Raw genomic sequence first — 25,088 nt, 5'->3', positions numbered from 1 at the left:
CTGATTCTAAAGGTCCTGTGTAACGATCTATCAGACTTTAAGGGCTTTTCAATGTTCTGTGACCAAGAATCTACTATCTTCAAAACATAATGGATGCTGGACTCCAAGTTTGGGCACTTTCAAATATGGACAGTTTACAGGACTACAGGACTGAACCAGGGAGGTGGGAAGAATAGTCAGTTATGGAGTTTGATGACTTGCAATGAGAGGCCACAAGAAACTTAGTTATCTTCGAAAGGAGTGATTTCACATTCTGCCCTTTTTTGCAACAAATGTTACTTAAATTTGATGATAATTGACTAGCTGGAGTTAACATTGTTGAGGTTAACAACAGATTGATAATTGACAAAGTTTGCGAATTGCAATATTGTCTGGAATGTGCAACCAGTTTGGCATGCATCAATCTGCAACTGATTTTAAGAGCACACTGATCAAGATAAACTATTTAATGCAATGAAATACATTTGTACAACAGTATAAATCAATAGTGCATTATAGGAAAAGTAATATACATAACACTATACCAGTGTGATTTTAAAACATTTTTTGCTTACTTTATGTAAAGCTATTAGTGGATTCATCCATGATATATTTTCATTCTTGACAATATTAGCTAATAAATGGATTACAAGGTACATTATATATACATAAAACATTATTTGATTCAGAGTGAATAGCATTACTGTTCACCATTAGGTAGTTTATGTAAAATCCATGACTTCAGCTGTTCCAACTCTGATTTGCAAAGTTCATGATACAGATTAGGAAAAGTATTAAAAGTGGTTTTCACTCCCAGTGACTGTAAATGCAAACAGCTCTCTTTACCCCACTCATGCAAAACCAGTGGGTCATTCTTTCCATGACACTGAAACAATTCAGGCATTGAGGTTTTAGTGCTCTGGATAGCCTGGAGACAAAAACATATTTTAGATAAATGTTACAAATATGACATTAGCAATTAATTTCTATCCTATCACATACAGAACAAATTCAGCAAAAAAAGTAAGCACAATATCTTATGAAGCACTAGAATTTTTTTTCAAACTACTACTCTGTGATATAGGCATCTAGATGTTCACAAACACATGAAAACATTTGGTCAGAAATAATCATCTCCAAACATGTTGCTGAAATGCTATTTAGAAAGGTAGTCAATGATTAAAAGTTGAAACAAGAGAGTCATACAACACGGAAAAAAGCCCTTCAGCCCATCGTGTCTGCACCGGCCATCAAGCACCTATCAATTCTAATCCCATTTTCCAGCACTTGGCCCGTAAGATTGTATGCTATGGCATTTCAAGTGCTCATCTAAACACTTCTTGTGAGGGTTTCTATCTTTCCCATCCTTTCAAGCAGAGAGTTCAAGATTCCCACCACCCTCTGGATGAAAAGATTTTTCCTCACATCTCCCATAAATCTCCTGCCCCTTAACTTAAATCTATGCCTCTGGTATTGATCCCTCTGTTAAGGGGAAACGTTCCTTCCTATTATCCTAATTTATCATAGAATCCCTACAGTGCAGAAGGAGCCTGCACTGACAAGAATCTCATCTATGCCCTATACCCATAACTCCATGGATTTACTTACCCTGCTACTCCCCCTGAAACTAAGAGGCAACTTAGCTTGGCCATTTAATCTAACCCACACTTTCTGGACTGTGGGAGGAAAATGGGGCACTTGGAGGAATTCCACACAGACACGGGGGAAACATACAAACTCCACACAGTCACCGGAGGCTGGAATTAAACCTGGGTCCCCGGTGCTGTGAGGCAACAGTGCTGACCACTGTGCCACCTATATCTATGCTCCTCATAATTTTATACACCTCATTCAGGTACTCCCTCAGCTTTCTCTGCTCCGAGGAAAGCGACCCCAGCCTACCCAGTCTCTTACGATAGCTGCAATACTCCAGCCCAGTTAACATCCTGGTGACTCTGCTCTGCAGCTTCTCTAGTGCAATCACTTCTTTCTTATAGTGTGGTAACCAGAGCTACACACAGCACTCCAGCTGTGGCCTAATGCTTTATACAGCTTCATCACAACCTCTCTGCTCTTAAATTCAATGTCTTGGTTAATAAAGGCAAGTATTCCATATGCCTTCCTAACCACTTTCTGTTGTCTTCAGAGCTCTACGGACATGCACACCAAAATCCTCTATACATCCTCGGGGCCAACCATTTATTGTATATTCCCTTGTCTTGTTCGTCCTTCCAAAATGCATTACCTCACACTTTTCAAGGTTAAATTCCATTGCCACTGTTCTGCCCATCTATATTATCCTCTAATCTAAGACTTTGTTCCTCACAATTTACCATACCACCATTTTTTGAGTCACCTGTGAACTTACTTATCATACCTTCTACATTCACATCCAGATCGTTAATGTACACTACAAATCACAAAAGACTCAGCACCGATCCCTCTGGAACACCACTGGACACAGGCTTCCAAGTCACAAAAACAATCAACCATCACTCTCTGCTACCTATCTGCCACGTACCACAAAGCAAATTTTGGATCCAGTTTGCCAAATTGTCCTGGATCCCATGGGCTCTTACCTTTTTCATTAGCCTCCCATGTGGGACCTTGTCAGAAGGTTTACTGAAGTCCATGTAGACTACATCAACTACATTACCCTCATCTACACATTGTGTATCCATACGCACTCTGTCTGAAAAAAAAATCAGTGATTCCAAATCGCACTACAAAAGCTTGAAAGTGGGGCTTATCGCACCCAAAACACTGCAGCTCCGATTGGCAGTAAAAATAGAAAAACTCTCTCCTGCCACATCGCTCCCAGGCACAATAATACCTCCCCTCTGGCCCCCACAACATAATTGACCCCTCTATCCCCCCACCCCCTTGCTACCCAGACCGATTGCGGCCCCCTGCCTTCCACCAATCACATACAGAGTGGCAGCAGACCCACTAACCCCCAGAGAGCAATCTGACCTGCCTCCCTGCCTCCCCACCAGAGGATGATCTGACCCACCTCCCCCACCACCAGAGAGCGATCTGGCCCTTCTCTTCCCCCACCCACCAGACAGGGATCTGACCCACCGACCTGCCTCCCCACCCCACCTCCGATCTGAGTCAGAGAGCCACTGGAAGCTCTGAACTTACCTCCTCAGAAGCTGGAGTGCCCGAATTGGACCTTTGTGGACCATGTCCGTTTTGCACCAAATCTAGATGGGCAAACGCGGTGGTAAAGAGGGAAGTGCCGGTAAAGTTGGGCACCCAGCCCATTAATTCAATTTAAATGCATTTAAACTGTCACAACTATTTTGGGTATAGTCCCAATCGCTGCCATTTTTAGCCATCAGTAAAGGGGGAACAGCTGCAGAGGCAGTCATGGATTGCACAACTCGCTTACACCCAGCTTTACCAAGTTCTCGCGCCCGAAAACAGACACAACTCGATAGTAAGATCGGGCCCATCGTCTCCCTTCTACAAAACCATGCTATCCTTGATTAATCCTTGCCTCCCCAAGTGCAGACCACTTCTGTCCCTTAGAATTTTTTCCAACAGTTTCCCTACCTCTGAACATTAGACTGCAATGGCTTGTAATTTGCTGGTTTTCCCTAATTCCCTTCTTGAACAATTGAAAATCTTAGTACTGACTGACCCATGTTCAACTGCTGTCCACATGGAACCCTTCCCCATTTCGGCCTTCAAAGTTCTCGTTTGAATATTTGCTACTACCACCAAGATCTGCACCAAAAACAACTTTCTAAATGCCTCCTTATCCGAATGCGTTTGTATTCTTGTTTCATGTTGTACAGAATTAGCTGTTCTCCAGTCCTCTGTCACTTCTCCTGTGAAAAGTCTGACAATACCAGGTTTAAGTCCAACCGATTTATTTGATAGTAAACTCACTAGCTTTCGAGGAGTTTTGAGGGGAAACCTCTCAAAAGCTAGTGAGTTTACTATCAAATAAATCGGTTGGACTTAAACCTGGTGTTGTCAGACTTTTTACTGTGTTTACCCCAGTCCAACGCCGGCATATCCACATCACTTCTCCTGTGGTCAGCAAAGATGTGAAAATTGTCAGAGCCACTGCAATCTCCTCACTTGTCTCCCACAGCAGCCTGGGATACATCTCATCTGGGTCTGGGATTCATCACTTTTAGGCCCGTTAAAACTGTTAATATCTCCTCTCAATGTTAAACTGTTCAGATAAATCACAATGCCGTTCCCTGATTTTTATGCCTATATCATCCTTCCTTCTCATAATGAACACAGATGCAGAGTACTTATTAAAACCTATGTCTTCCAGCTCCATACAGAATTGCCTTGTTGGTCCCTAATGGGCCTTACTTTTTCTCTGGTTATCCTCCCACTCTAAATATACTGAAAAGACACCTTTGGATTTTCCTTTATTTTACCTGTCAGTGTTTTTTCATGCCCTCTCTTCACTGTCCTAATTTCTATTTAAGTAACCCCCCTGCACTTTCTATATTCAGGGCTTCTGCTGTTTTGAACTCTTGGTATCTGCCATAAGCCTCCCTTTTTTCCTTATCCACCTCTGGTATCTCTCGACATCTAGGGTTCTCTGGACATGTTGCTCCCACTTTTCATGGGAACATGTTGGCCTTGTACTCTATTTCCTTTTTGAATGAATCCACTGTTCTGATGTAGATTTTCTTACAAGTAGCTACTCAGTTAACTATGACCAGATCCAGTCTTAGCCAATTAAAACTGGCTGTCCTCCAAATCAGAACTTTTATTTCCAGTCCATTTTTGTCTCTTTCCATAACTATCTTAAATCCTGTTAAGTTATGATCACCGTCACCAAAATGCTCCCCCACAAACTTCTACCACTTGCTCGGCTTCATTCCCTAAAACTAGGTCCAGTACAATCCCTTCTCTTGTATGACTTTCTATGTATTGGCATAAAAAGCTCTCCTGGATGCGTTTTAGGAATTCCATCCCCTCTAAACCTCTCACAATTTAACTATCCAAATTAATGTTGGGGAAGTTGAAATCCTCTACTCTTATCATCCTATTATTCTTACAACTCTGAGATTTGCCTACCTATCTACCTTTCTATCTTTCCTGACTATGTTAAGGTCAAATTCACCAACCTATTCATGCACCTGAATATTTAGGGTTAACTGAATCACTTGGCTTTAAATGATGCTAGATTTGTGACTCCAAACAAACAAGCGCTGCAAATAAATGAATGCAGATTCATCCATTTTGAGCTTCTTAATATATTAAAATGAAACGAACCAAAAAAAAGTGCATTATTGCAACTGTAAAAGAATAGATTCATTTAAAATAAAGAATATTCAGATAACTTAAAGCAAATTCCAATTATAATACTTCATTGGTCAAAAATGATGGCATATGATGTTATAGTGACACCACGTTCATATGAAATTCTTCTGTTCACTATTTTAGCAATGGTATTAAATGTATTGCTAAAAGTCTTGGAATTTAGCAAGATTTCCTATGAATGTGTTGATGTATCATTGGAATATATTTCAACCCACGTCCCAATCTAAGAATTTTGCTAAGTAGCCCTCTAGTTTCAATCAAAATTATGCCAGATACTATCTACATAAAATACACTACATCTTACCTCGGTGTAAATTTATCTTATTTGGTAACTTTCTCAGGTGAATGGGATGATAGTGAGTTTTAAGTCTCACTTCAAGACTTAAAGTATAATTTAGGTGGACACTTCAGAATACTATTAAGGAATTGCTGCATTGTCAGAGAGGACACCTTTTAAATGCTACGTTAAACCATGCATCCACCTGCCTGTTAAACTGGGCAAAAAGAATCCTGTTTTCCAAACAACAGGATTCTCCACCTGTTTAGTCAACATTGTTTCCTCAGCCAAAACAATCATTGTGTTGTTCATACAACTTTTGTGGAAATCCACTACCACATTTGACTATAACAGAATAGTTACCATTAAGGCATTCATTGGCTATAACGTTACTGGGACATCCTGAGGTTATGAAAGGTGCATAAATATAGAAGTTCCATTCTTCTGCTTCAACATCAAAATAAACAAAATGCCGTAGACACTGGAATCTGAAAGTTTCTGAAAGAGGATGTTGAAAAAACTCCGTAGGTCTGGTAGCATCTGTAAGCAGAGTTAACGTTTCAAGTCCTTTTTGCGCTTTGCCAGGATATTCTTCTGCTTACCTGGTAGACAACAGAATCCTTATTCAAGAAACTGGATAGAGCAAACACTCCTGCTACTTGTGGATGAAATCTATAGGCTAAGTGCATAGCCATAGCTCCTCCCATTGAAAATCCCCCTGCAAAGCCAAATAAAGATCTAAATAAATAGTTTTGTAGAATACAATCAAACTTAATATAATTTTGTAGACTGATGTAAAGTCAAACAAACTTCAATTTCAAAAATTGGAGTTTGTCTCATTAGTGGAATTGGCAATTTAATTATTTTAATAATTGTAATAGTCAACTTCATTTCAGTTTTACAATACTGAAGAAACTGGGCAGTAGAAAATGGGTAGCATACCAATCTATTTCTTAATCAACCAGTTAAATAATTTTAATTTCTTAATACCAGTTTGAGGCACACCTCCCATTATTTTTTCAAACTACTACAAATCATTAATTCAAAAAGTTCTAAGCCAACTTTTTTAATACTTCATAAAAACTTAGAGCACAGAAGAAGGCCATTTGCATATTATGCCTCAGCTGCCTCTTTGAAAGTGCAGTCTTAGTCACACATCTCCACTTTTTATTTGTAACTCTGTAAATTTCTCATTCTCACATACTGTCCTTTATGGAATCAACTTCCACCCCCTTTTCAGGTAGATTCCAGATCATGACAACATTGAGAGAAAACAATTCTCTTAATCTCTCCTCTCAATCTTTTGCCAATTATTTTACATTTTAGCTTTTATATATCAGGCCAGACACCAACGGGAGCAGTTGTAATTTATGAAACTTCTCAGCACCTTGAAATCTCTTCACCTCTTCAACCTCTGTTACAAGGAGAACATTTCTAACTTTTCAAATCTCTTTTCTTATTGAAGTCTCTTGTCCCAGGTAATGACTTGGTAATTTCCTCTGTGGCCCAAGGCTTTACATCTTCCTCGAGTGAGATATCTAGAATTATCCACTATAAATCCAATGAAACGTAACCAATGTTTTAGAACTATTTCTAAACCCAAGTAATCCACTATGTTTTTTGAACTATGACCTCAACATACACTACCATCTTTCAGGACCATAAGACATAAGAACAGAATTAGGCCATTCAATCATGGCTGATTTTCTTTTCATCCCCATTCTCCCGATCCCCTTATTAATCAAGAACCTATCTATCTCTGTCTTAAAGACACACAATGACCTGGCCTCCGCAGACTTCTGTGGCAAAGAGTTCCTCAGATTCACCACTCTCTGGCTGAAGAAATTCCTCCTCCTCATCTTTCAGCCTCAGGTTGTGCCCTCTGATTCTAGTATTTCCCAGTAAGGAAAACATCCTCTCCATGTCCACTCTATCCAGGTCTCATGGTATCCTGCAAGTTTCAATAAGATGCCCCCTCATCCTTCTAAACTCCAATGAGTACAGACCAGAGTCCTCAACCATTCCTCATACCACAGGCTCTTCATTCCAGGGATCAATTCTTGTGAACCTCCTCTGGACCCTTTCCAAGGCCAGCCATTCCTTCCTTAGATATGAGGCTCAAAACTGTTCACAATTCTTCAAATGGGGTCTGGCCAGAGCCTTATAGAGCCTCAGAGGTACATCCCTGCTCTTGTATTCGAGCCCTCTTGACATGAATGCTAACATTGCATTTGCCATCCTAACTGTCGACTGAACCTGTATGGTAACCTTAAGAGAATCTTGAACAACAATTCCCAAGTCCCTTTGTGTTTCTGATTTCCTAAGCATTTTCCCATTTAGAAAATAGTCCATGCCTCCATTTCTCCTTCCAAAGTGCATAACCTCACACTTTTCCGCATTGTATTCCATCTGCCACTTCTTTGCCCACTTTCCTAACTTGTCCAAGTTTTTCTGCAGCCTCCCTGCTTGCTCAATACTACCTGTTCCTCTACATATTTTTGCATCATCTGCAAACTTAGCAACAGTGCCTTCAGTTCCTTCCTCCAAATTGTTAATGTATGTTGTAAAAAGTTGTGGTCCCAGCTTTGACCCGAGGCACACCACTAGTCATGGCCTGCCACCCTGAGTAAAGCCCCTTTATCCCCAGTCTCTGCTTTTACCAGTCAACCAATCCTCTATCCATGGCAGGATCTTACCCTCAACACCATGGGCACTTAACTTATTTAACAGTCTTCTATATGGCATCTTGTCAAAGGCCTTCTGGAAATCTAAATAAATCAGGTCCACTGGCTCTTTTTACCTAACTTCCTTGTTAGCTCCTCAAAGAACTCTAACAGATTTGTCAGACATGACCTCCCCTTGACAAAGCCATGCTGACTCAGTCCTACTTTATCATGCACTTCCAAATACTCTGCGATCTCAACTTTAACAATAGGCTCTAAAATCTTGCCATGACTGAAGTCAGGCTAATCTGCGATAACTTCCCATATGCTGCCTCCATCCCTTCTTAAACAGTGGTGTTACATTTGCTACTTTCCAGTCCTCTGGAACCCTCCCTGCCTCTAGTGATTCCTGAAAGATCACCACCAATGCCTCCATAACTTCCTCTGGATCTGGATCTCAAGATCTCTCTGCTTATCTAGCCTTTCAAACTCGCGCTGCCATTATTATACCTGTTTTCTCCATATCAGTCCTCCCAAATGGCATCATCACACTTCTCTGCACTGAACCCTATCTGACATGTTTCTGTCAATTTCACAAACTTGCTTATGCCACCTGGAAGATTGCAAACATCTTCATAGCTATCTGCTACATTGTCAAGTTTCATATTAATTGCAAATTTTATAATACTTTTCCTTACACTCTACTCCAGATGGTTTTTAAAAATTGAAAAGCAATAGACCCTTGGGAACGACCCAGTTTGAAAAATGTTCGTCCACTCGCCACCCTCTGCTTCCTGTCACTAAACTAATCCCATATCTATGCTGCCACTTATTTCCCAGCCTGCCATCTTCTTAACAAGTCTCCTGTGCGGCACTTTGTTGAATGCCTTCCAAACATCCACATACTATTTTGATCAATCTTTTCCATTACCTCATCAAAAAATTCAATTTTCCTTCAACAATTTCATGCTGACTCTTCTTGATAACGTGCTGCCTTTCAAATGAAAATTTATTTTGTCACTAATAATGGTTTCCAATAACTTCCTTACTACCAACGATCAGTTGACGGGACATTTCCTTTTTCCTGAATTGCAGTATAACATAGTGGTCTAATTCTCTGGCTAAAAAAGATTGCAAGATTGAAACCAGTATCTCTGCTAGTTCAACCCTTGCCTCTTTGAGCAATCTAGGATACATATCATTGACTTGGCAACTTACAGTAATGCTAACCTTAGCTCCATTACTATTCTATCCATAACTTCCCCTGCTGTCCTAGTGTAATCTTCACATCATCTGCGTCCTTTGTGAAGACAGATACAAAGTATTCCTTGAATTAAACAATGACCCAAGGCCAGAATTGAACTGTGCTTCCTGGCGCTGTGAGGCAGCAGTATTAACCACTGTGCCACCGTTTGCAAATTTACCTCGTGCCTGCGTGGGTTTCCTCCGGGTGCTCCGGTTTCCTCCCACAGTCCAAAGATGTGCTGGTTAAGTTGATTGGCAATACTAAATTGATCTAGTGTCTGGGGATTAGCAGGGTAAATATGTGGAGTTGCGGGAATATGCTGGGGTGGTATTGCGGTCAGTGAAGACTCGATGGGCCGAATGGCCTCCTTCTGCACTGTAGAGAGTCTACGATTTTTCTACACTTTTTAAGTGTAAGAAAAGGAAAAAGCAAAGAAGTATAGAAGTCCCTTTGAGAGATAAGCTATATTGATAAGTTTAAAAAAAAGTTGGTCTTGGATTTTATAAATAAAAGCTTTGAGTACCAAATGAATGATGTAAAACTCAACTGATGTTATTAATTTGTTCAGTGGCCCCTAACTTTGTAAGGTTTTCAATGTGATGGAAAGGGTATAAAATAACAACAGACATTTACAGCATAGAAAGAAGCCATTCCTCTTTCTTCCTCTGTGTGATTTACAATTGAACATATTTCCCCAAACAAATGAAAACTCAAATTAGAATGAGGAAAGACACACTTTGTTTGTGTGTGGCTGTCTCTTTTTCTCTCAGCTAAAATCAATTTCTGAAATTTACAGGCAGCTGTTTGATCAACACTGCCATAAGTAGGGACTGTTAAGAACAAATGTAGTCTTCAGATGAAGCAGATACCACAGAATAAATGAATCTGACATATGGACTAAGCTATCTCAGGGTCTGGAGAAACAAGAGTGGAAGATAGAGCGAAGTTAAATTCCGAGGAATGGTAGAGTTAAATGAGAGGTCGAGCTATTAGTAGGGACAAAGCAAAGAAATTTGATTTGCTTGGTTTATTAGCAAATGTTTTTCAGTTATAAAAAGTGCCAGTAGGAATAAACATTGCCATTTACATACATTTTATTACATACAAAGACACAATATCCAAATGATTTTCTCTTAGGAGATCATGGTTCCGTCATCTCCTAATTGCTCTAAAGGATCATAGGTATTCTAATTTTTTTTTTCATTTCAAGTAACAACACTACCATTAAAGTAAGAATAGAATGAGTTACCATCATAGCATTACCCATTAATTTCAATGGACTGGAAACATTACAGTATGCCTCAAAAGTTTTATTCTGTCAAATGTCACAACTATAAGACCATAAGAAGTAGCAGAAAGCGGCCTATTGGCCCATCAGGTCTCTCCACCATTCAATGAGATCATGACTGATCTGATGTGATAAACCTCAAGTCCACTTTCCCACCTTAAACCCATATCCTTTGACTCCCTTACTGATATAAAATCTATCTATCTCAGCTTTGAACATACTGAATGGCTCAGCCTCTACAGCCTCCCACGGTAAAGATTCATTATCCTCAGAGAGAAGCAATATTTCCTCATCTTTGTCTTAAATGGGGGACCCCTTACTCTGAGATTATGCCCTCTGGACTCTCCCATAAGGGGAACTCCAAAAAAAATCAAAGATTTTAGTTTTAACTTTTGCTCACATTCTTAAGTCATAATGAGTTGGCAGTATAGTTCAGGTGACAATTTCTTTCTGGTGATATTTCTTCCACAAGAAAAAAATGTTGGTCCTTTTGAAATGTTGCAGTTCCAAAAAAATATTGTTATAATTTTCTACAAACAGTAACTTACAACAGCATAAGCACATCACAGAAACATGTCAAAACACAATGAGTTTTGTTTATTAATTGCATTATTTTTTAAAAGGAATAAAGAGATCAAAGTAAAGTTCCCACGCACAGCAATACAATTCCAGTAACAGTCTTTTAACTAACTCATTATAAGGTAAATTACTGAACCTATTTAATCACACACTGGCAAGGTTGCCTGCAGTTAGTCATCATGGCGTCTTTTATGTATATAAGCACCATGAGATTTGAATAACTATGTAATTACACATTTTATGTGGTTGAACAATTGATTTTCCCTTTGAAATGACAATATACAAAAAGGTTTGGTCTCTGATTTACTTTTCTACGGAAAAATCCTGCAATTTGTCTGTCAGTACAATCATGCCTTCCAGTGAGTAACTGTAACTGTAATACCCTTGCTGATTTCAGCCAATGTTTGATGACAAACTATCCTTATCTGAGAACCTGGATAATGTTTCAGTACAATCCAATTTTAACACATTAATTTTAATTTACTCCATAGCTAGTACTATTTTAATTGTCTAAATCTCAAATTTCTTAGTTTGTCATCAGTTTCTTCAAACATGAAGCAACACAAAAACCCTTTCAGCATCAAGTGAGCTAGTCTGGTGATATTGAATATCCGTTAGTAACTAGGAAAGGCATTTCCTTAATGGTGACACTAAGTAGATTTTATCAGAGATTCAATAAAGCTTCTCCACATAACTCCAAACCCTGTTTTGTTTCCTTGTGAGAGTCCATTACTGTCTTCAATCAGTTACACGCATTATGTTATTTCAAAATGCATAGGCTTTTAAAGGGGAATGTACTCTACTCGACTTACATAATCCAAAATATTACAAAGACTTGATGCTCTGACTGACTCTCTATCAGTTTTATGGTTAGAAGGATGGGAAGAAAAGTTTTTTTCTACTCCAGACTTCCCTTTGTATAACTTGGGGTATTGTGAGTACTAACACACATTTAGAGAATTATTGAAATAGAATTTTGATGTTATATTAGGAGTTATATATAGGATGTCCACTTGCAGAATGTCACAATTGTGGCACTGAAACATAAAATACAAATGAAGGGCTAACATGCAGATATCTTGTTGTGCTACAGTATTTATAATTATCACTAATTCAATCAAATGTACTTCATTGATTGTTATTTGAAAATTAATTGTATAGCACCCTCACATAGCAGCTATACTCCTTTTTTATGAAGGCAAATTCTGATTCTGAGGCTAAAACACTTTATTCCATCAAAGACCAAACCACTTAATATGCAGCAAATAGTTATACATTGTTGAAAATATAGGGATAATTTTTTAGCTACTTCCCATGATATTTATATTTCTTTCTATACTATTCATGTACAATAATCTTCAAATAGATAAATTATAGTTATCATATCTCCACTCAATGACCCTGATTATTTGATCTGGTCCTTCAGTAGTTTGATGTCCCTGCACATATTTACACTTTATTTATATTTTATGGATTCAAACAAGCCAATTCTCAGATACATTTAAATACATTAATACAGAATTACTTAATATAATTCTGAATATAATTTATAAAAACTAAATAGTATGAAGTTCTAATGAAAGATCATAGGTCAGAAGTGTTAACTTTGTTTCTCTGTTAATGCCTCAATGCCTGAATATTTCTAGCATTTTGTTTTTATTTGAGGTATCCAACATGTGCAATATTTACTTCTGTATTACATAAAGCTTAACCACCCACTCATAATTGCAGCAGCTATAGGCAGGCTTGCAAGCTGATCCAAGTGTGAGAACGTGCATAGCAAACCTTCTGCTGTGGAGGCTGACAAAGATTCCTAAACTTAAGGAAAGGTCCAGGGTCAGACATTATTCTAGAAGAAATTTACACATCTGGGGACCCCAAGCTAGCCATTAAACTCACACAATGGTAGCACAGGATGTGGGATCAACAGATCGTTACCTGGGAATTCAAGAATGCCGATTGTTCACATGCACAAAGGAAAAGGACATTAACGTTTGTGTGACAGCCACAGAGGAGTCGCGCTGCTTGGGATTGCTGTTAAGGTTTAAGCAAAGGTTCCACTCAACAAACTGGTAAACCACGTGGTAGAAAGTGAACTTATAGAAAGTCAAAGGCAGAAAAGAAACATTTGCAACATGATCTTCACCATTGGTAAATATAAGAGAAATGTCAGGAACTACGTATGGGACTCTGTTTTTGTTGACTTGGCAAAGGTTTTTGGCACAGTACAGAGACACCTTGTGGAAATTCTTAACCAAACTTGGACGTCAAACTTCAGCTGTAGGCCTGACACAGCAATTTCATTGTGGAACAATGGCCAAAGTCACTGACTGTTGTTACCATCTGCCATGCCGTAACACTTTTATAATACTTTCTGGGGCACTTGATGGAAATGTTGATGGGATATACATATAATTTAGAATAGATGACTATCTCTTTAACCTTGGGCGACTGAAATCTTCAGATAAAGTATCAATGATGATATTGTGCCCTCCTGTCATACAATGTGCATGGCCTTCAATGGATCATGGACTGTTTTTTAAAAGTGGCTGATGACTTTGGGCTAACCATCACCAAAAGCGGCTGATGACTTTGGGCTAACCATCACCTAATGAAAACCGAGATACTCCATTACTGCCACCAAACTCTGACTATATCCCACTTTGTGCAACTATCAATAACACAATCCTGAAGACCTTTCCTGGTAGCACAATCTCCAGAAATGTCTGCACTGAAAGCAAGGTGGCTGAGAGAATTCCTAGAGCAAGCTCAGAATTTGCCTGTTTACAAAAGAAGCTTTAAAGGAACCAAGGTATCACGTTGACAAATGCTGTATAGAAAGCTGCAGCAATGAAAATGGCTGAAGACAAAAAGGTCTCAATTTTTTTTGTGACAAGGAATCCTATAATTAGAGCAATTTTTAATGATCTAAAATGAATGTAAATGCTTCTGCGCCACTTCAAATAGGTGGAATTATTGGACTTCAAGTACAAACACTAGTTTACTTTCTATAACAGTGAAGTTTGTATCAAATCACCAAGTGACCCCATCATTTCAGCATTTGAGTGTATGTGGATGAAATCTATATGAACAACAGAACATGAGCTTGTGGATTATATAAGCTATGACAGTACCACTACATCTTGCACCCTCTCCTTTCCTTCTCCCCAATCTACTCTATGAATGGAATGCTTTCTCTGTATAGGATGCAAGAAATAGTATTTTTCACAGTATACCAATACATGTGGCAATAATAAATCAAATCAAATGTACATGTTAAACCAAGCAATAAATAATTATGAAAGTTTGCATTTACAAATCAACATATAATGAGCAACATAAATATGAACATCTATGTTACTTATGTACTCCAAATATTCATGTAAGTTCCTGTTAAGCTCTCTACATTCCCTTAAAACAGAAGATTTGATGAAGTCTCTCCCCCCACCACCACCATGCCACACATGCCTCTCTTCCCAGCCCATCTCCCCCAAATCATAATCCTGAAATTCTCTTCCTAACAGCATTGTGGGTACACATACACCACACGGACTCCAGCAGTTCAAGACGACTACATTTTTGGCAGATTTTTTCAGACTTTCTGACATTCTCTCCTCCCAGCTTTAACTGCACTGGAGGAAGAGCTGGTAGAGGGCAGAATTCCATTATCCAAAATGGAGAGTTCTGCCATATGATGGAAATTTCTCATCTCTGAAGACTGCGGTAATACCCAACTTTCTACGTGTTATATGTTTTGTCTGGCTTGCTGTGCTTTGCAAACCTTGTGGGATCACAGGAACCATGTTTTCTTATTAGTTTGACTGTGATAGCAATAAACAACAACTGCAATGTTGATCACCTCCTGTGTTTCCTTATATACTGACTGATTCTGAAAGATACCAGGACCAAAAACACAATACTATGTGCCTGTGAAACATGGACTACCAATTCCAGACATATTAAGCAGTTTGTCAGATTCCATATGAAGTGCATTAGAACATCATTGGCATTAAATGGAAGGACAAAGTATTCAACAGAAATGCCTGGATTTGAAGTAGTCATTAGCAAAGCTCAGCTCAGATGAAGTGGACATTTAGTACATATGAGTGAAAATAAAATCCTAAAGTGGTCGTCTATTTATAACTTAAACTTGGGCATCGCATGTAAAGTAGACGGAGATTAAGATTCAAGGACTTCTTGAAGATAAGCCACAGGAAATGCAGTATGTCCATCAAAGACAGGGGAAGAAATGACTATTTAGGGAGTGATCTCAAGTAGTGGTGTTGCTTTTTTTGAACAGCAAAGAATACAGATATGCTAAAAGGCAAGCTAGAAAGATCAAGGGCTGCCAGACAAAAATAAGGCAATACATTCTTGCTCACATTGTGAAAATAATGCAGTTCTGCAGTCAGACTCCACAGCCATGTGAGAATACACACCCCTTAAAATGCAAGAAATGGCCCTCTTCGATAGTGAGGGGAAACCAATGACAATGATAGGAAGTAGTTTTGGAAGACATCTTGCTGCTAATCTTAAGTGAATATTTTATGATTTCATAAATACTTTGAGAATGTTATTAAATATTAAATGACACTAACTCTTATTTCCTGGTACTCCATACATACGCACAAACTCATCACTGACTGCTAACGTACTTTCAGCTGCCATCTATCAAGTTAGTTTGTGAACAGAAAAAATATTTCTGGACTTAATTATATTGCATTATATTAATCAGTGACGTCAAACTTTTGATGCGAGTTCCATTTTTCAATGAGCCATCAGCAGCAATAATGAAACATAGAAAAACAAATATGCAGTGCCACAAGTGGAACTTTGATTTTAATTTAACTTATTAAAACTTAAGAGAATTGATTAGTACCTTAATTATGCAACTATCAGTTGAGAATTCTTCCCTCCCTCCCTGTCTGACCTTTGTTCCCTCGCCTCCTCACCACTGCATGTGGCAGCAGCTTCCTACCTAATCCAACTAACTTCCAACCCTTAGTAAGTTGATGATCATTCTGCATTCACACTCCACTTTCAAAGAGATAGAGATTATATCAATAAATTAACATACATGACAGAAACACAGAGGAACTCTGTGATATACAAGAAATGGAAGACAGGAAAGAGAGACTTACAAAAAGAATGACAGAGAAAATTGAAGTCATATACAAACAGAATCATAATAAATGTGAACCATACAAATAAATGGTTATTAAGGATGTTGGACTCTAACACATAGTACGTCACTTAGTTTGAAATTTCAGTGAACATTTAATCTTCCCTATTTTGCATCTTTTATATTTGTCTGAATCAGACAAAACATAAACACTGGGACTTTTTTTAAGGATGTTTTCACTTCCTTCACAGCTGGTAGTTTATTCTTTTCAATGACTGTGCTATGAAGCTTAAGTTTCTCCAAATGTGTTTTTAAATATTACAGTGTTAATTGCAGCAAAAATGTACAGCTGAGAACTAATTTGTCTCAGCCTCACTAAAGCTGGCCATTTTGAATTTGCACTTACTCAATGTTTAGTTCTGTGCTAAAAGGGAACAACGAATGCCACACTGAGAGTTTGATTTGTGTTTCTAGTCCCAGACAATTATAAATTAGGTAACTTGAGGCTGTATTTTTAACTCTGATGTCAATAATACTACTAAAAATTTAGACTCTCTCATAAAAGAGATATTCTTGCTGCAGGCAAATACTTCTATCTCCAACAACTACAGGATGGAGAGATAGCTACCTCTTTATTCTTGTTTCAATTGGGTCAATTTACTAATACTTTCATTTCAAATGATAGTTGTAACTTTTCAGCGCATATGAACTCAAATATATCACTTGATATCAGATATGTTTGTCAGCATGAATAGCAAGCAAGAATACACAAGTGCCAAAATAAATTTTAGTATTATGCCGGAAATATTGCTGGGTTTTTTTGGTCTTTCTAAAAGCAAACCAGAATACAAAATCAAAAGTATATTGCCTTCGGTTTAATTTACCATTAAAAACCATCAGATTCTTTTTGAGCAATTAAATGATTGAAATTGCAGCAGTACCAGATTTAATAATCCACTGCAAATGTGCATTTTCTTCGGCCAGAGTTGAAATAATGGTATCAGGTTTCTCCAGTATCAAGTAAAGAAATCATGTTGGAAGGAAACTGATTAGACAGGTACACATACTTTCTAAGTAAAACAATCCTCTTTAGCCCAGGAGTTAAGAAATGATTGACTTCACAAACTAAATGATATGACCAAAATTATAAGTGCAAAAGGATATGATCAACCACGTGCATCTTTATTTTTATTCAGTGAATCTGTGATACAATCCAGTGATTGTGCCAGGATAAACATGCTTGATGGAAGGATAGCAGACAGGAAACAGGAATGGAAAAGTAAAGGTAGATTCTCAGATTACTTTATGTTTTGCTTAAAATGTTAGGAAAACTAATAACATATTTTACCTAAGATTAATCTGTTCTTTGCAATTCCAGCTTTGACCTCTTCATCCACCAAATTCCCCAGTATATGGCACATTGAATCCAGCGATTCAAGATGTTCTGGGCAGTTATTGGAAATTTTGTACCTGTCAAACCACACATTTGACAGAGTTCCATTCATAGGTGTATATGGTCTGAAAAAGTGACAATAAAAAGCAATTGTAATTTGTAATAATTATTTTTTGCAATGAAAATCACTTAAAGATATTGGAAAACAAGGTTAAAGGTTAATTTTTAAGTGCCTGCACAAAGACACAAATTTAAATTGTTAAAAAGCTGACTCGTGTTGTTTATTTTGGCTGCCTCCAAAAGCATTAACCTGGAAGCCAACTGTTTAACATACTTGTGTTAGGAACTTGTCTACAACTGTGATTATTCACATCTCCTATTCTCTTTTTCCTCCCAGCATAAGATGCTGCAGAGAAAAAAAGACTAGAACAGAAAAGGGAAAGAATGGAGCGAGGGTATGGAGCAGGTGAGTGGGGCAGTGCCATTGAGGGAATGGGTGACAAATAGGAGATGGGAGAAAGGGGACAGAGGAAAGAAGCAAGGGCCAAATGTGGAGGTGGGGGGGGGGGGGGGAGGGTGCGAAGGAGCAAATTGGGTGGAGAAGGAGCAATGGGGGGGGAAGGACCAGAAAGCATATAGTGGCAACTGAAAGCATAGCGGCAACAGGGTGGGCTGGCAGTGAGGAGTCACTGAGGGTTACAAGGTCGAAAGACTATGGATGGTGATAAGAGAAGCAGGGAACAGTTAATGTTACAGCTGGTGATAAAGAGTTCACAATTTCTTTGTCCTTATTCCAACTTTTCTCCAAGTTAATTTTTAAAGCAAACAAGGTGTGGGTTCTAAAAAGGGTAGAAATGGAAGAAATGTCAGGAGCAAAGTCAGTTTTATCTTAAAGGACAAGAGAACCAGAAAGGTCAAAAGAGATGCATTGCTAAAATAAATTAATAAAAAAGCAAGCAAAAGCAACCTAGCCAGACAAGGAAAGAAGTGGAAAGAAATCAGTAGAAAAGGAAAAGGGGGAAAAAAAGGAAGTAGAAGTCTCGAGATACAGAAATGAGAATCTATCCTGCAAACTCCTTTTGAAAAGTGCATGCAAAATCCACTGGTAAATTGAATAGATATATTCAGAGCACATTTCAGAAGACACCAAAAAGTTGAATATATTAATGTTTTGTCCAATTAAATATTTGTATTCAAAATGATATTGTTAAATGTAGAGGTCAAAGAACAGTAATTTCACAAGATTATCAGAATTAAGTGATTCGGAAAAAATGAAATATAGTATTTACAATTCATCTTTCTTATAAACAAAATGTTACTTAGTTTCTAACTGGCTGAGAGAGTATTGATGTGTCTAGTTTACTGGGCTGAAACATTCTTGCATTGAACATTTATTTTCTGATAAATAAATGATACCTTAAAGGTGCTGTTGGATAAATTACACGTATGTGCTGAAAAGTCAGTTCTTGCTTTAGTACATCTTTTATCCATGCTCTTATACCTTGTCCAGTATCACCTGAAAGACAGAAAAAATAAATACCACACAAATGTTATGCATTTAAGGTCACTACTACCAGCTAGCTATGTCAATCCATGAAGATCTTCAGAACCTCCCAAATGTACAACTCAACTTTTGCAAACCTTTCTGGAACTCTGCAAATGCTTTCAGCATTTTTGGTTTTGAGAGAAATGACAAATGGCACGAATATCATCAAATATGTGGTGAGTGATCTGGCAATAGAACCTCCAGGGTATCAATTCCTTTGAAAACAAGGGATCGACGCTCAACAGGATTCACTCTCCATGCAAGATCAGCACACATCCACCACAAATGGAATTTCAAACACAGTCCAGTATGTGACTGTGGTCACCTGGGTCACCACAGGGTTTCCCAAACTTTTCCAGCCGTGGAACCCTTTTGACTTCCCAAGAGTACTGAAGGAATGAGTCCCTGAGAAAAATTCTTACTGTGTTGAAGAGCCAAACCACAGAAAATTGTTTTTGTGCAATGGTACAAATATACAAAAAGCTGATTTCTACAAGTTATTTTCCATTTCTTACATGTATACGTTTACTATAATTAAAAAGTTCTCATTAAAAAGGCATATTTAGGACTTTGTCATTTTTGATGGGGGTGGGGGGGGGGAGGACTGCTGCTGTGCCTTTCGTTCAAATGGAAAGAGTGCAGTTGGAGTCTCATATTGGACGCTCTCACCTCGTACACAATACACACTCTCTCTCTTCGCCGAGGACATTATTCTGAGAAACGCATTGTTTCTTGCTATCACGTGGTGTGAACTAAATTGGTTGAAGTCTAGCTTCTATGATGACGAGAACCTCAGAAGGAAACAGAGGTGGATGCTCCACATGTTACCTCTTGCTGAAGATGGTCAGAAATGTTTCAGCCTTGTCTTTTGCACCGACACGCTGGACAAGGCCATCAGAGAAGATGGGATGCTCATGGACACTCCTCCCTTAGTGAGTTGTTTTAATTGTCCACCACCATCCACCAACTGAAGCTGCAAATGTTTGGATTTTGAAGGATTAGTGAAGCTATCTTGGACAATTCACACAACCAATGAAAAGGTGCTAGTAAAATCTGAGACCAAAAGAACTCTGCTGAGTTGGTGCATATACGTACATGGTCGAAAGATTTAATGAATTGGGCAGCATGGTGACACAGCGGTTAGCACTGCTGCCTTACAGCGCCAGGGTCCTGACTTCAATTCTGGCCTTGGAATTCTGCCTGTGAAGAGCTTGCATACTCTCCCAGTGTCCATGTGAATTTCCTCCAGGTGCTGTGGTTTCCTCCCACAGTCCAAGGATGTGCAGGTTAGGTGGATTGGTTATGCTAAATTGCCCCTTAGTCTTAGAGATGTGTAGGTTAGGTGGATTAACCATGGTAAATGAGTAGGGTTGTGGGGATAGGGCGGAGAGGACAGCATGGGTATTCAGAGAGTCGGTGCGGACCTGATGGGCCTCTTCAGCACCGTAGTGATTCTATGGTCTTAGTTTCTTGCACTTCAGTGTCTGATTCACATTCTCCCAATAGATTTTGGTCGTATTTTGTTCTTGGTCAGCAACAGAACTTTGGTCTTATCCTTCATTTTGCATTCATTGTTAACCCAAAGTCTTTGCAAAGCTCATATGTGTCATCTTGAGTTTTCCTGTTATTCAACAGTCTCCTCAGGTTTCTTCTGCTGTGCTTCCATTTTGATGTTTATGACAGTCTTTATTTTTTCATCTTACTGAATGGTCATGCATTCCTTTTGCATTCGATGTTGAAGGACAATCAACTGTTCATTCTCTCTTTATCCTCGCTCCAAAGTCTCTTGCTGCCATCTCGCCAGGGTATCTTATTGCCTTTGCATAGTTGGGAACATGCTAGACCACTCGTGTTTACTGGAACCATTCCTCATCACAAATGCGTCAGACTTTTCTAATTTTCTGCCCATGGCTGTTTGCTTTTCTTTTGTATATACAACATTAAAATGATTGCTGCTTTAAGACGGTCACCTTTTTAATTATAGACTGCCAGCAGCTTGTTGGTTCTGGCTCTGCAATTTTCCTGCACTTTTTGGGTTTTTGGCAGGCTATCCAGCAATCGTGGGTCTTATTTTTTGGCAAGTTTCCTCAAACTTTTATGTTTAAAACAAAGCAGTGTAGCGATTGCTGCCTTTAAACGCTGCAGGTTTTCTTTGTTTCGTGCTTCGGGAGCTGTTGGCAGCCTGCAGGTTTTTTTTGACGTTCCGTCACATTTCTGAGATCTTTGTGATCGTGACTGCTTCTTTTAAACTTGTTTTAAAACTGCAGCAATCCATTTGTGTGTGATTCAATCCCCGCTTTTTCAATGTCTCGTTTTTGGAGATTTGTCGCATGCATTTTTTAAAAAAACTTAAAACTTCAGTGCTCCTTTCTGTTTGCTCTGACTACTTTTTTAAAATCTTCACGGCAGCAATTCTTTGATTTTAAACTCTGTAGGCTGTTTTTATTTTTATTACTGCGCATTACCTGTATTTAATTCTACCACCATTTTAAACTGCCCTCTGTATGCTAAGCCTTGGAACTACCACCTGTGCTACAAGCTAAGTACAGCTTTGTTTTGTATTTTTGCTCACCCATCTAGTGGTCTCTCACTCTGGTGTCTTGTAATGGACTTCCATTCACTTTGGTGGATTCCTCAACTTCAAAATTAGGGGGGAAGCTGCTTCAACTGTGTCTTTAATTTTCTTCCTCTTGGGTGCACATCTCTCTAGTTAGGCTTCTGCTTCTTTCATATCTTGGGACGCTGTTTTGTCTTCATGCATTTAGTTGCCACCATCCTTACCACCATTACCACTATTGATCACCATGGTACTACAGCCATTGGTCATCACTGTACACCACATTGTATTTCTTGCGTATCACTGCTGCTGAAGTGTTTCATTGAGGAGATCTTGAGACTTGATGTTTAAACATGAACTGTTTGATGCTAGCTTTTAATTATTCACAAATCCAATGTAAGGTGATGCGTGGAGACGTTTCTTGCAGGTAGACTGCTTTCAGAAGTTCTCTCTGGACTGTTCTCTCGAAGTTGCTTAACATGTAACTCTAGACATCATACCTTGGGTAGTTTATTGTCCAGTCTCACTTTAACCCTTGCTTTACTAAGCCCTTTTACATTACAATGGCATGTAGGCACACAACACACCAGACCCTATACTGAAAAAGTAATTTAAGGTACCGCCTTTTAAATGAGATGATAAACCAAGACCACATTTGTCTGCTCATATGGATGAAAAAGATCCATGGCATTATTTTAAAGAGGAGCAGGGGCATTATACTCGATGTTCTGACCAATATCTATCATTCAAACCTCACAAAAACAACAGATTTCTGGTCATTATTGTTTGTGGGAGTTTACAGTGCCCAAACTGGCTACTGAGTTTCCTGCATTACAACAGAATTACACTTCAAAAGTACTTAATTTGCTGTCAATCACTTTGAGATGCCTAGTAGTCATGAAAAACACCTTAGGAAGGTCTTGCTTAACATGGTTATTTAGTTCCTGGAAATTGCAAAGTTATGCAAAATGACATTTTGCAAAACAGTCTGTCTGAGACTCCTAATCCTCTCCCAAAATTGCCAGCTCCCCATCTTACCTGAGTCCCAGGTCTTAGACTCAATATGAGAGGGTATGTGGGAACTTCCAGGCATATGGCAACAAAATAGCTGTAATGAAATCTGAAGAATGACATTGCGTGGGACAATGTTAAGTGAGATTTCCTGTACATAAATGCACGTCTTTCTTTCTGATAAGTTAAATGCTAATGAGGCAATTGACAAAAGGTAGATTGCCAGTTCTTTGCACTTGTTGGCTGCATAATTTAAGTGACATAAGCAACTGCATATTGGTGACCCTAAACCCTTGGCTGTTGTCAACCCATTTCCAAGCTCCGTGTGTTTCAGGAAGTGGGGTGCATCCTGATAAGGAGGTGTACACTGATGCATGACCTTGGGCAATCAGTCTTAGTAAAAAAACTATTCACTTCATATCACTGTTAACTTAATAGGAAAGTAATTGAACCAATCACCTTTGATGGTTGAATGGTATTTCCAAGATGATAGGTGGGAGTTTATGGCCTCGCTTGAGCAAGGCCCTAAATTCCAGCCTGAGGCCAACGGACCTTTCTGATGTCCGGCCTACGCCCACTTCAATCCCGTGGTGGACAGCGTGGTAAAATTTCAGCAGATGTCTTTAAAATATGTGACGTTAAAGAAACTGAGAAAATATAGGTATACGAAAAGAACAGAATACCTGTTGGAAAATGATTTTAGTAAACCTATTAACAGTTCTCACAAATGTTGCAATTTTCTACAATTCAGATGAGGGCAGGTTGTTAGAACTTTGCAGAGCAGATCTGGGTGTAATGACGAGGATGATAAAATAATTGATGGTGAACAACCTGGCCTCAGTAAAATATCTCCTGCTAAGGTGAAATACCAGAGGTACTCAACATCAACAGGAACTCAGGAACTCTGTTTCTCGTGACACAGATCCTGCTGAGTTTATCCAACATTTCAGGTCCAAATGGGGCCTTTTGCAGAACCATCGTGTAGAACAGTCATTTGGACTTGAAATGTTAACCCTGCCAGATGCTGTCAAACATGCTGCATTTTCCATTTTTATTTCAGACTTCCAGCATTTGCAGTATTCAACTTGTAGAAAAAAATCAACATGGTGAAGGAAGGAAGGGTGGAAGGCTGGCAAATGGGGAAAATCGTGAACATCTAAAAGGTCTACATCAAGTTTCATTTATTAACATCACAAGTGGGCTTACATCAACACTGCAATCAAGTTACTGTGAAAACTCCCTAGTTGTCACATTCCAGCGCATGTTTGGGTACACTGAAGGAAATTTTAGCACAGTCAATGCACTGAACTAATGCACCGAACCAATGCGCCATTCCAGATGTGGTAGGAAGCACCCAAAGGAAACCCACACAGACATGGGGAAAATGTGCAGACTCCACACAGACACTGACCCAAGCTCAGAATTCAACCCGGGTCCCTGACGTTGAGGCAGCCACACTAAGAACAGTGCCACTGCTCTGATATTTTTACAAATATTGAAGAGAATGTGAAAAGTGACAATACAATGGTGAATGGTTGGTAGCTCCTCGCTGGTCACACACCATTCTTGATATTCAACCACAGAAGATCACTGTAATCCCCCGCGGTGTTAAGGGCTGAAGACTAGATTTCCCCCCACCCATTAAACGACTTGATATAAATCAGTGAGGTCTAACCTGAGCCATGAAAGAAAATCACACTAGCTGTGTGTTTCGTACTTTGAGCAACGATGTTTCTCTGTAAATTTATTGCCATTATCCCACCTTCTCCGGCCGGAAGATGGTGGGGGCGAAGATCAACTCATCGCCCGTCACCTGACGCTCCCGGCACCCCAGTGCGTCTGACGTAACGGGACGCGATGATGCAACGCGTAAAGGTCACGATCCCGTCTGCCAATGACAGCGCGCATGCGCGCCTTTACCCACGCACAGTGGAATGTTGCCCACCTCCCTTCCAAGGTAAAAGGTTGTTACCTCTTAAATGTTGTGTTAGTTTATTACTTCCAAAACACAATCCTCTTTTTTTTGAATAAACGTTCTTTATATTTGCACTGTGGTCATAATATTGTAGGATAAAAATCTAGGCAGCTACTCCAGTGCAATGCTGTACTGGCAGGGGTGCTGCGTT

General features: G+C 39.0%; 1 protein-coding gene across 2 annotated transcripts; it reads right to left on the bottom strand.

Moving 5' to 3' along the window:
* Window positions 1–431: 431 nt before the first annotated feature.
* lyplal1 (lysophospholipase like 1) lies at window positions 432–24,788 on the bottom strand. 2 transcript variants are annotated; one of them, XM_080200547.1, is made up of 5 exons: window positions 24,638–24,788; window positions 19,265–19,364; window positions 17,804–17,973; window positions 6,160–6,275; window positions 432–907 (listed from the first exon to the last, which is right to left on the bottom strand). In XM_080200547.1, the coding sequence occupies exons 1-5, from the start codon at window positions 24,714–24,716 to the stop codon at window positions 680–682; spliced, it is 693 nt and encodes a 230-aa protein (XP_080056673.1). In that variant the 5' UTR covers window positions 24,717–24,788; the 3' UTR covers window positions 432–679. The 2 variants fall into 2 exon arrangements, with proteins under 2 accessions (XP_080056673.1, XP_080056674.1); XM_080200548.1 differs by having other exon boundaries at window positions 24,680–24,788.
* Window positions 24,789–25,088: the final 300 nt, after the last annotated feature.

This window comes from Carcharhinus amblyrhynchos, chromosome 12 (assembly GCF_965287045.1).
Source record: "Carcharhinus amblyrhynchos chromosome 12, sCarAmb.v2.hapA, whole genome shotgun sequence".
In the NCBI taxonomy this organism is placed as follows: Eukaryota; Metazoa; Chordata; class Chondrichthyes; order Carcharhiniformes; family Carcharhinidae; genus Carcharhinus; species Carcharhinus amblyrhynchos.
Note: the sequence above shows the minus strand (reverse complement) of the source record. Positions and strands in the feature narration are given on the sequence as shown.

Excerpts from the sequence above, each read along its gene's own strand:
- lyplal1 (XM_080200547.1), bottom strand. The coding sequence starts at position 24,716 with ATGGCAATAAATTTACAGAGAAACATCGTTGCTCAAAGTACGAAACAC. Across the intron at positions 19,365-24,637 it reads GATTTTCTTTCATGGCTCAG|GTGATACTGGACAAGGTATA; the intron begins GTTAGACCTCAC and ends TCTGTCTTTCAG. Across the intron at positions 908-6,159 it reads AGGATTCTGTTGTCTACCAG|GCTATCCAGAGCACTAAAAC; the intron begins GTAAGCAGAAGA and ends TTTTGTCTCCAG.